The sequence below is a fragment of the Ictalurus furcatus genome, chromosome 4 (assembly GCF_023375685.1).
Source record: "Ictalurus furcatus strain D&B chromosome 4, Billie_1.0, whole genome shotgun sequence".
NCBI classification, from domain to species: Eukaryota; Metazoa; Chordata; class Actinopteri; order Siluriformes; family Ictaluridae; genus Ictalurus; species Ictalurus furcatus.
The window spans coordinates 11,687,601-11,704,318 of NC_071258.1; the positions used below are offsets into that span (position 1 = coordinate 11,687,601).

The 16,718-nt window shown below is 39.7% G+C and overlaps 2 protein-coding genes and 1 pseudogene across 3 annotated transcripts; 2 read left to right on the forward strand and 1 right to left on the reverse strand.

Moving 5' to 3' along the window:
* Positions 1 to 1,258: 1,258 nt before the first annotated feature.
* Positions 1,259 to 3,882, forward strand: LOC128607192 (uncharacterized; annotated as a pseudogene).
* Positions 3,883 to 5,882: 2,000 nt separating this feature from the next.
* Positions 5,883 to 7,751, forward strand: si:ch211-218c6.8 (apoptosis facilitator Bcl-2-like protein 14). 2 transcript variants are annotated; one of them, XM_053622262.1, is made up of 6 exons: positions 5,883 to 6,289; positions 6,420 to 6,615; positions 6,704 to 6,787; positions 6,878 to 6,936; positions 7,043 to 7,315; positions 7,471 to 7,751. In XM_053622262.1, exons 2-6 carry the CDS (start codon positions 6,447 to 6,449, stop codon positions 7,510 to 7,512), a joined length of 627 nt encoding a protein of 208 aa, XP_053478237.1. In that variant the 5' UTR covers positions 5,883 to 6,289; positions 6,420 to 6,446; the 3' UTR covers positions 7,513 to 7,751. The 2 variants fall into 2 exon arrangements, with proteins under 2 accessions (XP_053478237.1, XP_053478239.1); XM_053622264.1 differs by having other exon boundaries at positions 5,883 to 6,123.
* A 32-nt stretch (positions 7,752 to 7,783) lies between these two features.
* On the reverse strand, positions 7,784 to 13,315 carry tph2 (tryptophan hydroxylase 2 (tryptophan 5-monooxygenase)). The gene is made up of 11 exons (XM_053622969.1): positions 13,166 to 13,315; positions 12,597 to 12,731; positions 12,284 to 12,467; positions 11,946 to 12,085; positions 11,773 to 11,840; positions 11,491 to 11,687; positions 10,330 to 10,465; positions 10,073 to 10,199; positions 9,555 to 9,650; positions 9,348 to 9,481; positions 7,784 to 9,232 (listed from the first exon to the last, which is right to left on the reverse strand). The coding sequence occupies exons 1-11, from the start codon at positions 13,265 to 13,267 to the stop codon at positions 9,058 to 9,060; spliced, it is 1,494 nt and encodes a 497-aa protein (XP_053478944.1). The 5' UTR covers positions 13,268 to 13,315; the 3' UTR covers positions 7,784 to 9,057.
* Positions 13,316 to 16,718: the final 3,403 nt, after the last annotated feature.

The window sequence follows — 16,718 nt, forward strand, 5'->3', positions numbered from 1 at the left end:
GTCTTATTGCCTTACTGTACCACTTTGTTTAATTTTTAAACAATTGTTTAATTTAATATTTTATACATACATGTCTGTGTTTTATCTTGTTGCTTTATGTTGTTGTCTGAAGAACTCAGGTAATACCATTACAATGACAATTTTGTTGTTCTCACTATGGGAATGCCTCAGGCGTGACCAATTGCAGAAGAACCAATGACACCACGTATGCCGATGTAGCAGACCAATCGATGCAGGGATCATCAATAAAGTGGGGGAAATAAGTATTGAATGTGTCAACATTTTTTTCAGTAAATATATTTCCAATGAGGCTATTCACATGAAATTTTCACCAGACTTTGATATTAACTCAAGAAATCCACAAATCCAAATATTAAAGTACATAAATGACGTTATTTGTAATAAAGAGGAATGACACAGGAAAAAAGTATTGAACACACTAACTGAAATTTATTTAATACTTAGTGGAGTAGCCTTCAAGACACTTCCTGTATGAAGAAATTAATCGGCCGCAGTATTCAGATGTGATTTTGGCCAAATCTTCTAAACGTATTGTCTTTAAATCTTGTTCAATTGGATTCAAGTCTGGTGATTGACTGGGCCATTCTAACACCTTGATTTTTTTCTCTGAAACCAATTGAGAGTTTCCTTTGCTGTATGCTTTGGGTCGTTGTCCCGCTGGACGTTCCCCCACTGCATAAGCCGCCGCTGCCTGCCGCTTCGTCATTCACGCTCTCTTCCCCGTGGAAGATTTCTGAAGCTGTACTCAGCAGCCTCATTGGGATTTATTGCTCAAGAGTTTGCAGACGAAGCCTCATGGTAACATTCGAACGCAATTTATTTCTTCTTTGGGTCTGTTGAATGTCAGGCTTAGAATGGGATAACTAACGCATTAAGGTGACTTTTCCTTCTCTATGTTTTTTTTTCTTCCCTTTTCCAAGCTTTGGTGGCACTTACTATGCACCAAAAGAAAAAAACATTTAGAGAAAAAGAAAAAAAATAAGCTCTGTACTAGTTTACACGTTGTGGTGGACTTAACATACGAAGAGGGTGCAGGCTCCATCATGGCCACGGCAAAAGAGCCAGAGAACCCTGGGGGAAATGGCCATCCTCCTCACCCGTGCACATATGGTGTGTGGGTCTCTGTGAAGGATTCGCACAGCCTCTGCATTTCTTGCTTGGGTGCTAAACATGCCCAAGCGGCACTGTCTAACGCCGACAGTTGTCCCGACTGTGCTTCTTTCTTTTCTTTTTTCCAATGCATCAGCAATGCGACCTGCGGAAGAAGGAGGGAAAGGCATTCGAAGCTTATTTCCCCAGAAAACCGTCGGCTCAGCCATATCACCCAAGCCGGCCGAATTGCAGGCCCTCCGGTAAAAGAGGACAGTCTGAATGTCTGCCTTCTCGTGCTCCTCTGTCACAGCAGTCGGGAAACATGGCCCTGCAGCCGAAGCCCAGTTTTGTGAGGCCAAAACAGTCTTTCGCGGTCACAGCTGTGAAGCACCGGCCAACAGACCCTCAGTGTAGCAAAAAGAGGCAGGTGACCTGTGACCTCGCCTGGGCGACAGGAAGGATTCAGAGACAGCACGCAGGGTTTCTCTGTCTCAACCCTTCAGAGAGACACCCGTGGATGGTTCAATGTCCAGTGTGCACAAGAGAGTGGCCCATGTTCCCCAGGTGCCCCTGAAACAGCCTTCTCCTCCACCACCTTCAAGGTTCCGAGGGGGGAAAACAAAAGTGCACAAACACTCCAATAAAAATAAAGTGTTCTCTGATGCATCCAGGCTGAGGGCCGTGGGCACAGAGCATTGTGAAAAGAGAAAAGATACACAGAAAAATAAAGCAAACTTCAATGTCACTCCTTGGCTGGAGCTACAGTCTCCCTCTTTGCCACTAGAGGGGGTGGCAGCACCACTTGTGAGAGAAGATGGGATGGGCCCGGTCGTAGCTCAAATCGAGAATTGGCGTGCATGTGCAATCCATCCCTGGGTTTTAACCACAAAGAACAGTGGATACAGGCTTCGGTTCGCTGTTTTAAATGGAGTGCTAATGTCAGCAGCCCAAGGGGTATCAGCTCGGGTTTTGGAGGAAGAAATATCCTGCTTGCTCATGAAAAGAGTGATAAGAGTAATCCCGGAAGAAGAAAGCTGTCAGGGCTATTATATATCCCTGACAAGGATATCTCCTTGTATTTTGTGATTCCCAAAAGTGTGGGGGGGGGGGGGGATGTTGAGGACCCATTCTGCATTTACGGGTCCTCAACAAACACCTCAGGAAATACAGGTTCAGAATGCTCACATTCAGAACACTGTCTCACTCTATGTGTCAAGGAGACGTTTACGTCAGTAGATCTCCAGGATGCATATTTTCACATAGATATCTTTCCTGCTCACAGATTTCCATATCAGGGCATGGCCTGCGAGTATGTGAACATTCCCTTTGCTAGCTCCGAGGGTATTCAGCAAATGTGTGGAGGGGGCTCGAACCCCATTAAGGAATGTGGGGATCAGAGTCTTATTGTATCTGGTTGTCCTACTGGTCTGTGCACCTTGTCAGTGGAAAGCGTATAGAGACTTGAACATGCTGGTAACACATTTGGTGTAACTGGTTTTCAATATAAACCAAATGAAGAGCTGTCTGATCCCTTCGCAGGAAATAGTTTTCCTAGGTCTCAGGTTAAACTCAGTAGTTTTAAGTGCATTTCTATCAGAGGAGCACATCGAAACATTTTGCAGTTGCATCGCCGACTTTCAACGAGGGAAATCAGTCTCAGTCCAGATGGGTCTTCGGCTACTAGGCTTAATGGCCTCATCAGTGGCAGTAGTTCCCTTAGTACAACTGAGAATGAGGGAATTTCAGCACTGGCGGCATCACAGGGCATTCACCCCAAGAGCCGTCTCAGCCACAGAGTGCTAGTCTTGCCTCTGTCATTGGCGGGCCCCATCTTTTCTCAGAACAGGATGCCCACTGGGTCCTATTTTAGTGAGGAAAGTTGTGATGACAGGTGCATCTCTCACAGGATGGGGAGCAATGTTTTAGGGCAGAACAGTGATAGGAGTTTGGACTCCTGCACTGAGGAAGAAGCACATTAATTGGTTTTAAGCTCTAAAACATTTGGTGCACTTTCTGAAAAATCATCATGTATTGGTCCGGATGGTGATAGCTTATATAAATCAGCAGGGAGGGTTATGGTCACTCGAGCTGCACAGGTTAGCAAAGGAGCTGACCATTTGGAGCAGCACAAACCTCCAGTCAGTGCGTGAGATACATGTCCCAGGAATACTGAATAGGGGAGCGGACTTGCGGTGTAGAGCAAATCCTCTAAACGGGTAATGGAAAATTCACCCTGAGCTGGTTCTCCTGGTGTGTCAGAGATCGGGGCGGGCTGCCGTAGATCTCATCGCATTGCACAAAAATGCACAATGTCTTCTGTTCATTTACCTGGTTAAGCGACGATGCACAGTTGGGTGTGAACGTGTTGGCCCACATATGACTGGATGTATTACTGTATGCTTGAGGGTGAGCCTAATTAGAGCTGCAGAGAATATGGGAATGCAGCCACATGACGATTCTGATCGCCCTGTGTTGGCCGGGGAGATAATGGGTAGCGGAGTTAGTCCAACTCATAGTTACTCTCGTCTCATAGGCTCTGGGGGAAATATTCCACCCTCTCCTCAGAAACTAGCTCTTTGGGCCTGGCGCATGAGAGGTTGAATCTAAATGCAGCCGGTTTAGTGATGGAGACGATTCAGAACTTGAGGGCTGCCTTGATGCGCTCTCTATATAATCACAAATGGAGAGTGTTTGAAAGATGGTGTGCAGATAGGAATGTCACCCTATACTTATGTTCAATTTCGTACATGTTATGTTTTCTACAAGACCTCCTGGGTAATGGCAGAGCCTTTTCTACAGTTAAGGTTTATTTGGCTGCTATCTCATATCAGACTTAACTTAGACTTAACCATAGGCCAGCACTATCTCATCTGCAAATTTATAAGAGGTGCATGGCGCTTACACCCAATATCTAAACCACTGGTCCCGCCTGGGGATCTGTCCGTGGTCCTCTCAAAGCCCCCTTACAAACCCATCAGCTTTTTATCTCTTGGGCTGATTCGTAGAAAGGGAAACCTGTCTCACGTCAACACCTTTCCCACTGGGTGGTGGAGGCAATCGTGTCATGTTACAATAACTTGAATCTGCAGCCCCCAGGAGGCCTATGAGCTCACTCACTCCACTAGGGGTGTGGCTATGTCTTAGGCACTATTTAAAAATACATAAAAATATGTGCTGTGGCGATCTAGTCATCCCCACACACATTTCTGATTTCTGTTATGTTGGTGATCTCTGTGAATTTGATCTTGTCTATATGATCTCTACAATTGTGGTGAGCAGAAAAGCATTTTAAAATGCACAACATATCAAACCTTGAGGTGAATGGGCTACAAGAGCAGAAGACCATGTCGGGTTCCACTTGTGTCAGCCAAGAATAGAAAGCTGAGGCTAAAGTGGGCACAAGCTCACCAAAACTAGACAAGATGATTCTCGATTTCTGCTGAGGCACATAGATGGTAGGGTCAGAATTTGGCACCAACTGCATGAATCCATGGACTGCTGGTGGACATTCCAGGCTGGTGGAGGTGGTGTAATGGTGTGGGGAATGTTTTCTTGGTACACTTTGGGCCTGTTAATACCATCAATCATTGCTTGAATGCCACAGCCTATTTGAGTATTATTGCCAGCTATGAGCATCACTTCATGGCCTCAATTTACCATCTTCTAATGGCTACTTCCAGCATGATAATGCACCATGTCACAAAGCAAAAGTCGCCTCAAACTGGTTTTCTGAACATGGAAATGAGTTCAGTGTTCTTCAGTGGTCTTCCAAGGGGAAATTCGCAGCATGAAAGTGCACCTGAAAAATCTACACGAATTGTGTAATGCAGTCATATCAATATGGACTAGAATCTCAAAGGAATGTTTCCAACATCTTGTGGAATCCATGCCACAAAGAACTGAGGCTGTTTTGAGAGGAAGGGAGCCCCTATATACCCAGTATTATTATTGTGTTCACAATAAAGTGGCAAGACATGGGATTATAACACTGGCACTGTGCAGTTAGTGGTTATTTAAACTACAGAATTTTTTCTCGTGCACTGACTGTGTGATTACCATATACCTACAGGACTGTAGAACTAAATCAATTCAAAAAAGTGGTTAAGTAAGTGTGTGTGTGTGTGTGTGTGTGTGTGTGTGTGTGTGTGTTGGGGAATAAAGGGGTGTAGTGAGTGTTCGGAGTATGAACGACTGTCAGACTTCAGATTTCAGATGCTTTGCGAATTAATTAATTAATTAATCACGTCACACTTTTACTTTCAGTTGAACAACCCCCACCCACCTCAAGCAGAAAATAAACGGATTATTCATATAGATGTCTAGATTAATTATACAATAGTCCTACTTTAATGCCTAATGTGTGTGCATGTATCTACGTGTCTATTTTCGTTGCTTTTATCTGTACTTAACATACTGACTACTTCTAACCAGCCATCAACCCAAAGCACTGATCAATTAGAAGATAACCAAAGATTACCATATCACACCATAATTCTTCCAACCGTGCTTTTGTAATATGTGAACTATGTATAAGAAAAAGTATTATAAAAGTAATCTGAATACGTTGTCCTTTTTTAAGTAGTCTAACTGAACACGTTACTGATTACATTTAATGAGAGAGTATTAAGTATTCAGCCATGGATACTTTATTAAGCCCAAGCCTGTGTATACTTTCACTTACGTAGCTATAATTTTTCAGTACTTTGTCCACCCCTGGCTGTGAATCATATATTTATTTTGCTGTAGCCATGTTATACGATCTATGCGGAACAAGGAGCCCATACAACACACAGGATAACGCCCACCGTGTTGCCAGATTGTTTAATCGCACTGCTATAGAAACGTGGCTTTGTGAGTTGAAGAGTTATAGTGGGCATTTATAATGAGTTGTGGGCGTTTTGACCCGTTATTCTGTTGGACACAGTCAACCTGATCTGGCAAACCTGACGCCCACTAACTAAAGGAACACAGCATTGTGCTTGTGGTCGCGCGCCCGTTACATTAGTGCGGGTGAGTGCTTTACCGTTTTCAGTCGTTGCGTTGTTTTGAAGTAAAAAAGGGGACCAAACAGACTTCCTTTCTCCAAAGCGCACTTGTTAGTCGTTGTGAAGGAGGCGATAGCATGAAATATTAAAAGACGCAAATTTTGAAAGTGAAACTAAGTTAAAGTTTAACGGTAGGTGCAAAAAAAAACAACAAAAAAAAAACACCTGTTTAAACGGCAGCTGTAATACAGACACAGGTCTGGATGATACAAGCAATCTAAATTGTTCGACCGTGAGAGTATTTTCCGTGGTGTGTTTTAGAGAACTCCAGGGTTTGCTGTCGGCAAAATGGAGACCATGTCAGCTGACGACCTGTTCAGTACCGAGTATCGGCTTCTGGAGATTTATCATAAAAAAAGAACGTCAAGATTAAGCCCAAAACCCATACGCACACTCGTCCTAAACAAATATCTACAACTATCTACAGGAATACGGACTGCTGCAGTTGCAAACACTGGTAAGACAGTCAATTGAGCACATAAAATGATCTGAGATGGTGAACACCGCTCAAATCCTGTTTTAATCTTATGTCCTTAATCACACAGATGCATTCGTTCAAGTGGCTGATCAACTGACTCATATTGTAGACAGTGTATCTCCTGCTCAGGATCAAGTAGTAACAGAGAGTGGTGGGTTGGTTTAAGTGCAACTCTTCTCCTAACTTTCATATTTCTGAGAATGTAATGCTGTATGTAAATGGACTGTTCTTTTTATATCAGACATCATCCAGCGACTTGTAGAGTTAATGAAAGAATATGGGGACAAAGTAAATGAAAAGGTAAACAACTGGGCAAAATACAGTCCATGCAGAGTACATACAATTCGGGTAGTAGTAAAAGAAAAAAATATCCTCAACACATTCGCATTTACTGCTTCTGACATAGATTGAGAAGGACCAGGAACTTTTAAGATATCTCCAAGGTTTTTTCTCCTACAACCTGTTTGAGGAACTGGCCTCAGCCTTCATTAGCAGTGTGGTGCCCTCAGGCAAACAGATGAAAGAGGACAATGATCAGAAAATAAAGATTGCTTGGACCTTTGAGATGACCAGCAGGCTGAGTGCCTTGGACCTGCAGCCTATGAACAGAGTAATGGGATTCGGGGCCCAATATGTGCACCAGCATTTTGCACCATGGATTCAGCAACATGGTGGCTGGGTAAGGGCTGAATCATGCACATTAACTTATTAGGACATAGGGCACAGAAATACTATTAAACATAGCACATAATTTCAATTTGTCATGGGAATGCTGTTATACAGTATATAATTATGAATGTCATTACAATCAATCTCTTTCCCTTCCCACTACAGGAGAATGCTTTTAAAATTGATGAAGGTGATGAGGTGCAGTGATGAGTCACTGGCTGCTTTTCCAGAGACGTGTCATGTTGTCCACAACTGCCTCCTCAATAAACAACTTTGCGATGCTCAAATGAAAGATCCTTGGGTTTTTTTTTTTCTGATAACCTTTGAATTTCACAGACGTTTAACAATGGTTTGCTATATGATATGATATAATAATGAATTCTTTCATTCATATATATATATATATATATATATATATATATATATATATATATGAAAGAATTACTCATTATATCATATCATATATATAATATTCATCTTCAGTGAGTGCTTTATCCTGGTTGGGGCTATGGTAGATTCCAGGAACACTGAGCATGACACAGGAATACACCCTGGATGGGACAATAGTCCAATGCAGGGCACCATGCACATACACATTCATGTACTCGTTTACACCTAGGGGCAATTTCAAGTTAGCAATCCGCATACCAGCATGTTTTTGCAAGGTGGGATGAAACAAACAAACAAAAAAACCTGGAGAGACCTCACACATTTATCATAATAGCTGTCTTAAAACTTTAATTAAATAGTTTTGTATTTTCCAACATTATGACAATAGTGAAGTGCCATGGTTGCTAGACAAAAAATATTCAGTGAAAAAAACATAATAAAATACTAAGACAGACAACTAAAAAACATAAAATATATACTTTGTTAAACAAGAATCTGCTACAATTACTTTATCAGCCGCAAATATATAACCAGTACTACTAAGCACTATCCAGACATAGGGACTGTAGTATTCACTCCAACACTTAGCAATTTCATCCATGAATATTCTATACAGATTATACATATAGATTATTTTAGGCACAATACTATCAACATTTATCTTAGCCTGAGTGCTGCAACTTAAGATGCAAATAAATACACATTGATTTACAATTACTCTATCTTAACTCAACTCAAATTTCAGGCTTACATGGAGGTACAGAGAGGTAACACATTTAATACTAGACTCATTATGGTAATGTATTGGATAGATTTACTTTCATTGCCCAATGATTTTCTTCAGTGTAATGTAACAAAACAGTTCCATAGGATTCAATGATAGTGTACTAGCATTCATTCCATATCATTCAAGATGTGACTTAAGACTGTTAGAGCGTCTGTGAAGCAGACTGTGCTGCTAATTGACTAGAGCAAACTGGGATATATTTCTGCCTTAGCATCTGGAATCATCCATCTCAAACATCCTGTTTGCTCTCTCATAGTGAAGTCGGACCTAGTTAGGAACTTGGGCAATTGGATTATAGAATACTGATTAGCAAATTACAACCAGCAACCACAAACGGATGCATCCTGCAGGCTCTGTAGTAATGGCAGTCTTGCGCATATGAATAAACTGACTGTGAAAGCTGGAAAATACATGAAGACACCAGACAGGAAGACCAAGTTCTGCTTGACTTTGAGTTCCGATTATACACTAAAGAACACCATTAGCCACTAGGTAATGTAATGTAGGTAATGTAATTGCAGATAGGTTTTTAGTTCAAAGCAGAAAAGGTGTGGCTAAAACTAATTTGTATGCTTCTAGATGCCAAGGTACTTGTTCATTTTCCCCAGTGCATCACAGACTGTGGTGAGGTCACTGCGGAGGTCCTGCACCACATTCTCAATGCTCCTAGTGTCCTTCAGCAGGTCAATGCTCGAAGTATATGGGTTATAGTAGACAGAGAAAGGCCTCTTGATCGTTTTGGCAAATTCCCTGTGGAGAGGATAAATGTCGCTTCACATTAAAACAGTCAATATTTCTTAATTCATTAAATCTCCTGATAAATGTATACATTTATAAATTGTGCATGTTTCATGAATGACATTACCTCATCCTTTCTTTGGCCTCTTCGAAACTCTCTGAGACAAAGTAAACATCTTGGAAAGTTGTGATGAGGCACTCCTGGTGGCACGTGGTTTTGGGGTCAAACTGCTTCACTACAGCTTTCTCTGATAATGCATGCTGTGAATTCATGCAGGGTAGTTAAGTAAATTCCTTCCTGTTTCACTGTATTGTAAAAAAATAAAGTCTGTACCCGTAGCTCTCCAATTGAAGAAAGCAGTCCTGCTCCATAGGCTCTCAACTGGCCATCTTGTTTGCACAGGCCAAACTCAATGGTGAAGAAATAGCACTGATAAAAATAAATATTTAATATTTTTTAAATGTTTTAAAATATTCTAATATATAAGATACATACATATATGAACACAATAAATAATACATGAGATTAATGTATTGCCAATATGATCACCAAAACAGCATAATGTTTAAAAATAAAGTTTCTTACTAGTTGTACTTTAAATATTCCAAGCTAAACTTCCCACACTCTGAAGAAAGCACTGCCAATTCAATTCAATTCAATTTAATGCAAATGTGCCACCATAGGTCAGATATGAAAGTGAAATGGTGGTTAAATGCCACCATCAGCCCTTGTGACCTTCTTATGCTGGTACAATAGCTGCATTATACAGAGAGCCTATCAATCAATTAGGCAGTGTGACATTTAAGACACACCTATGCTGTGAAATGAAAGTCTGTTTCAGTCTCACTTACTGTAGCCAACTTCTGCACATCTTCGTCCGAAGCTCCAAGAGAGGCTAGGCCAATTTCCTGTGAGAACTGAGCAAACTTAGGATCTGCTAAGAGTGGGACATGACCCAGGAGCTCATGGCAAGTATCCCTGAGAATTAGTGTTAATAACATTGTTAGGAATTAAAAATTCATACAAAAATAAAACAGTTGTTGATGCATTTTGATGTACAAAGTAATGTATGACATGGGAGACAACCAGTTGACAAGACAGTACTCACGGCTCTGGTGTGTAGAGTGGATCAGTGCTGTGGCGTACATACTGAGTACAGTTAAACACTCTATATGCCAGACCAGCCAGGAAGTCTCTTGGTGACAGGTAACCTGCCACAGGTCGCACTGTAAACCCCGACCTCTCTACAAATATCAAGACCAAATATCTGTAATCAATCAGACTGCCTTCCATCACAAGAAAAAGATTCCATGAAGATTTACTTATAAAATCCACACTCTAAAAAGAGTAGGGTTAAAAATAACTCAACCTGTCTCAATTTGGAAACCAAGCACTCTGTCCATTATGGACTAACCCAGGACACTAGGTTGATTTCTAATCCAACTTGTGGGTAAAATGATTACATTGCTGAGCTGTAGACACCCAAATTGTTATGGTTACAGTGTGTGTTGCATGAGCAGCTTTGTTTTTCATATTAGCACAAAATAAGCATTCCGGTAGCATTTTTGCTCTACAATATGCCTAAAGTGAAAGCAGCCTTTCTCAATTAAAACATGATAATGTTTTATATTTTATAATGTGTATAGTATGTGTACAATTTGCAAACATGAAAGATGAATATCAAATGCAGGATTTAGAATTAAATTGACTCCAGTGCTAGCTGATAATCCAAGATAACCTTACAGAAAAAAAAGTCATTTTTTTAACTATGGGTAGAAGTAATATTAATATGCAACTTGCACTGCAGCCCAAAACATAATGTTAATTTATTACATGCCAATTTTTCCTTTTAATAATGTTAGCTAGCAGTTTATGTCAGTTTAGGCCAAAACTAGCTATCAAGCCAAACTACATGTTAAAAAGTTATAACCTAGATAATGTCTACACAATTATAACTCTGAAAGGTTCGGCTAAATAAATGAAGTTACACGTGGACAAAATTACACTTCTTGTAATTTTTCCTTTTTTTTTAATTCAGGCCTTTTCTGGCTGCTGCTGTGGAAACATAATGGAAAATTCCAGAAAATGAATCTTGTTGTAACGTTCCACATTCCTAACCAGTTTACAATTATCAATCTGGTTTGGGTCAAGTCAACCCAATTACCTGATCCAATAAGCTAACCCCAACAACTGAGTTGTAAAAACAACCCAACTTTTTTTGAGTACATAATGACATAAATTGGAGTAATATAGTAATACACCTATTTACCTCTTAGGAATAGAGAGACATCCTCCAGCTGGGGGATATTGTCCTCACGGTATCCACAATGTTTTGTGAGCAATGGCAGGTTTTTTATGTACTCGCGGCAGGCATGGGTGGGATAAAGTTTAGTGAGCTCCCGGAAGACCACCCCCCAAGTCTTCACCTCCTCTCGAGTGTACTCAATGCGTGGTATGGGTTGGCCACTGTAAATTGAATTCATAAACCATATTCATATTCATGTAAACTGTGTGTGAACCAGTTTGAAAACTTTTACTAACAGTTACTAACAATTTGTAGTTCATTGCAACTTCTACAAAGTACTTCCTCCTCTGCCTGTAGATGGTGTCTTTAAATCCCTGAAAAATGCAATACATGAAATAGATTAGTTTTTGCGAAAAGGGCTTCATTATTGAATCAAGATATTATTTCTTTCATAAGTATCTTAAGCTCAGTTCACTTACTGGATGATCAGCGTCCAGCTCTGAGCCATACATGAGCACTCTATGTGAGCACTGGTCCAATTCAGAGATCTTCTGGGGAAACCAAGGGACTCCTTCTACATCTGGCAAGCCACCCAAAACACACACACAGTCCAAACAGTCTAGAATAAAGAACCAGGAGAAGCAGCAGCACTATCACTATGGATATGTTTTGTAGTCATGTCAAACTTTCTCTACTCACTTAAGTTAAGAGTGAATGATCTTTATTTTATGCATTTCATGAATTTTATGCATTATGCATTTCATGAATCCTTGTATTTTTACCTCAAATTAACACTTGCTGCATGTAACAGACTCACCAGTCTCTACAGACCACACATTTTCTGGTGTGTTATATGAGATAATGTTGACATGGTCTTTAAGGTGCTGCACCAGTTCGTTGAATTCCTTTTTAGTGCAGTTACACTCTGCATATATCTCCACCTCTGTGGTGACTCGCTTTGATTTGCGTGATTCAATGTGGGCCAAATTGACATGCTTCTCCTACAGCATAGAATGCGTTCAGATGAGAAATAAAATCACACTGAAACATTTAACTAATATTGCTTTGATTAACATCTTTGACACATTTCTATTTTGATTTCTCATTCACCAGCTGTAGTGGTTGCTAACCTGAAAGAGACGAAGAGCCTTCACCAGACATCCCACCTCGTTCTTCAGAGAGAAAATCACTGCTGTTTTACTGCTGTCAGAAGCCGAGCCTGAATCCTCTTTCTCATCTATGCGACTAAAGGATGTCCTACGAAGCTGCATAAAAAGTGTTGGAAACCCAAAAATAAATAATTTGTAGTGAGTATGCATATTATTATGCATATATAAATTAGGTGTAAAAAGTGCTCAAATCATGATGAATTTTGTTTATTTTATTCACTGGCCCAAAGCTTATGTGTGCTAATCAGAGTGAAGGCTAATAACTTTTTACAGTATTTATTTGGACAGAAATTTGACATATGGTGATTTCAGTTGTTGTTCGGAATTTCTGTAATTTGACTTATTGAAAGATTTAGGTCATACTTTTAAGTCTTAGGCCATAAAATTCAAGTTTACCATTCATAATTTCCCCACAATTTCAATATCCGGCAATATTACACACAGTACACATTTTAGATACTTTACAAATTGTAACCTGAGCAATACAGCTTCCAGTATCCACTGAAGTCTAATATTGTTCTTATACTTACCATATTATTTCCTAGATGCTGCTGATCAAGCATGGCTGAATCCAGAGATAATCCACGACGTGCCCAGTATTTGCTGGAGAACATCATCATTGATGGTTGCATCTTTGGAATTGCTTCTTTACCCCTCTTCCTCAGCAACCCCACCGGTGACTTTGGGATCTCTGGACCCTTTTTCTGACTGTGGTTGTCAGACAGCATAGACATTGTTTCTTGAGGCTTGGTTTTGCCTTGCACTTCAGAATGCACAGAGACTGCTTCGGACCCCTTCTTCTTTTGTACCTGTGAAGCCATTGAAAGCTCAGTGTGCTGCTCTACCCTGGACTCCACCTTCTAGAGCACTGCCAGAGCTCTGCTTATATACTGTGACGAAAGATGGTGATAAGAACTCTTCTCTCAGGCTGTCTTACGTACATTGGTTTCTGGGAGGCTGCTGCATTGTTCATTTAAAAAGTTATGTGACGTCAGTACTTTACTGATCGTGTAACACCAGTGTTAATCTATTCAAGGTCTGATGTACAACAAATCTCTGCACAGATCAGTTTATTTTGATCTATCTCAAGAGCAAAAGAACACAAAAGACATTAAAACATTAACATCAAAATGCAAAAATGAACAATTATATTAGATGTCTCACTAATTGCAATATAATTTCAAATTTAAGTGAGTCTGTATTTTAAAAAGTACAGAAAAAATACAAAACACATGCTATACCGTATATTACAGTATATGCCACATATTTATAGTAAGGGAAAATAAAGGAACCGAAGCAACATTGATTTTCCTACAGGCTTTAATGTCCACTTTGAATTAATAAAATAAGCACAATTGAAAAGATATATTTAATCACCCTGTGTGTGTCCGTGCACCAATGCACATTGTTTATAGTCCACATTGAATGAGTGGTGTTTGCTACAGCGCATAATGCAGGCGCTTCTTTAATGAAAGTGAGCTGAAGGTGAGATAAAATTACAGGTCTGAGGAAAAGCTATCAGTCGCCTCTGAGGCAATTTCCTGTATAACAGGAAATGAAAGAGCCAGAGTGTTGGGAGGCAATCCTGGGTGTCTTTGTTGTGAACATTCGGTTCTGTTATGAGCCGATAAAAGATACTTTGCTTTTCTGTCAAGATTTTCCACTCACTCCTCCCCATCACATCTTGAAATGTCACAGTTCCAAATGCAACCAAATGTCTAATAGAGAAGCAAAATGCCACTTAGATTGCTATTTGTGTATTAAGTGATTTGCATTCAAAATGCTCAGCCCAGGGTATTATCTTAAGTAGAAGGTATGGATCTTATCTATACCTTGTGGTGTGTTTCACTGTCTCACGTGACATAATTTATGTACAGACCCGTCCAGAATTATTGGCCCCTTCATAAAAATGAGCCAAAATGATTATTTAATTAAATTTATTAACAAACACTACAAACATGAACTCAAAATTTCAATCTATAACAGAAATTATTTATATTTGTTATAACAAATAAAATCATTGTCATTGAACTATCAGTAAGTTAGTTCGTAATAAGTTATATTTATAAAGCACATTTAAAACAACAAATTTTGACCAAAGTAGATAGTTAAGATCATATAAACATGGTTAAGCTCATAAAATATAAGTATAAAAGAAAATAAAAGAATGTCAACGAACATATAAAACAATGGAAAACGGAGAAATATACACTCACTGCTTACTTTAATGTACACCTGCTCATTTATGCAGTTATCCAATCAGCCAATCCAGTCCTGTGGCAGTGCAAAAAATCACCAATGCAAAAAATCATGTAGATACAGGTCAAGAGCTTCAGTTAATGTTCATATCAAACATCAGAATTGGGAAAATGTGATTTCTGTGACTTTAACTGTGGCATGGTTGTTGGTTTGAGTATTTCAGATACTCCTGATCTCCTGGGATTTTCATACATCAGTCTATAGAACTGGCACAGAATGGAGCAAAAAACAAAAACATTGAGTGAGTTCTGTGGGTGGAAACACCTTGTTGATTGGTTTGAGTTGCAAGGAAGTATATAGCAACTCAAATAATTATTCACTACAACTGTGCTGAGCAGAAAAGCACAATACATCAACCCTTGAGGTGGATGACCTACAACAGCAGAAGACCACATGAGGTACCAATCATGTCAGCCAAACACAAGAATCTGAGGCTATCACTGGCACAGACTCACCTAAACTGGAGAGTTGAAGACTGGACAATCTTTTAGAAGATTAGAAGATTTTTCTAATCTTCAACTGTCCAGTTTGGGTGAGTCTGTGCCCATGATAGCCTCAGATTCTTGTTGTTGGTTGACAGGAGTGGAACCCAATGTGGTCTTCTGTTGTTGTAGCTCATCCACCTCAAGGTTTGATTTTTCATGCATTGCAAGATGCTTTTTGTATATTTAGTGCTTAACCGATTTACTATAGACTTCCTGCCAGCTCCAACCAGTCCGATCTCGCTTACCAACAAGGTGTTTGAGCCTGCAGACCCTTTGCTCACAGGATGTCTATTATTTTTTTCCATGATTCTGTGTAAACTCTAGAGACTGTTGTGTCTGAAAATCCCAGATCATCAGCAGTTTCTGAAATACTCAAAGCAACCCATCTGGTACCAATGTCCATGCCATGATCAGTAAAAGAGATCACAATTTTCTTCATTCTGCTGTTTGATGTGAACAAAAGTATGGTCACCCTTAGCCTTCAGCCAAGATAATGGAAAAGCCAATAGTAGCGGGTATGAGGAACTTGAGGAACCTAGATGCAGAGAAGCACAGTAGAACAGAGATGTAGTAATGAGTTAATCCTTTATGAGCTTTAAAAACAAAAAGTAAAACCTTAAATTGGATCTTGTATTGGACTGGGAGCCAATGAAAAGTCCAGGAACTTCTGTTGTTGCCTTTAAACATGTCCTGTTTCCCTGTGGTATAAATATGAAGTTGCACACATGTAAAACACCTTAATTATGTATTATCATGAGAAAAACCAAAGAACGGTCAACAAATGTTATAACAGATGCAAATATGACAGATGGTTGTTGACCTGTTCAGGACTAGGATATTTCAGTCTAAATCCCAGCTGCCTCTGCCAGGACTTTCTGCAAGACAATGAGTCAATCATATTATCAATTCAACATAGAAATAGTTAAATAAACACAAAACCAACATTTTGCAATGACCATCTCTATGAAAGTATCTCAGTGTGTGGAGTTGAACCCTACTGAGAACCTGGGGTCTGAATTGAAGAGGAAAGTCCACATGCTCAAACCTAACAATATAAATGTGTTCTGCATGGAGGTGTGAACCAAGATCTCTCAACAAGTGTCCCCAAGCTTGTAAAATATTACAAACAGTAATAGAATCAGTGCTGAAATTCCCTCCCGTCATGACAAAATTTAACTGAAAGGATGCAGATCATTTTAAAACCAGTGTTTTACAGGGGGAAAATGCATGAATTTTTTATGTAAGTTTTAAAAATAAATAAATAAATGTATACAATAATCCTGCATCTTTGAGTTCAAATACCACTTACTGCATGTTGTTCTTTTAATCAATTAATTTT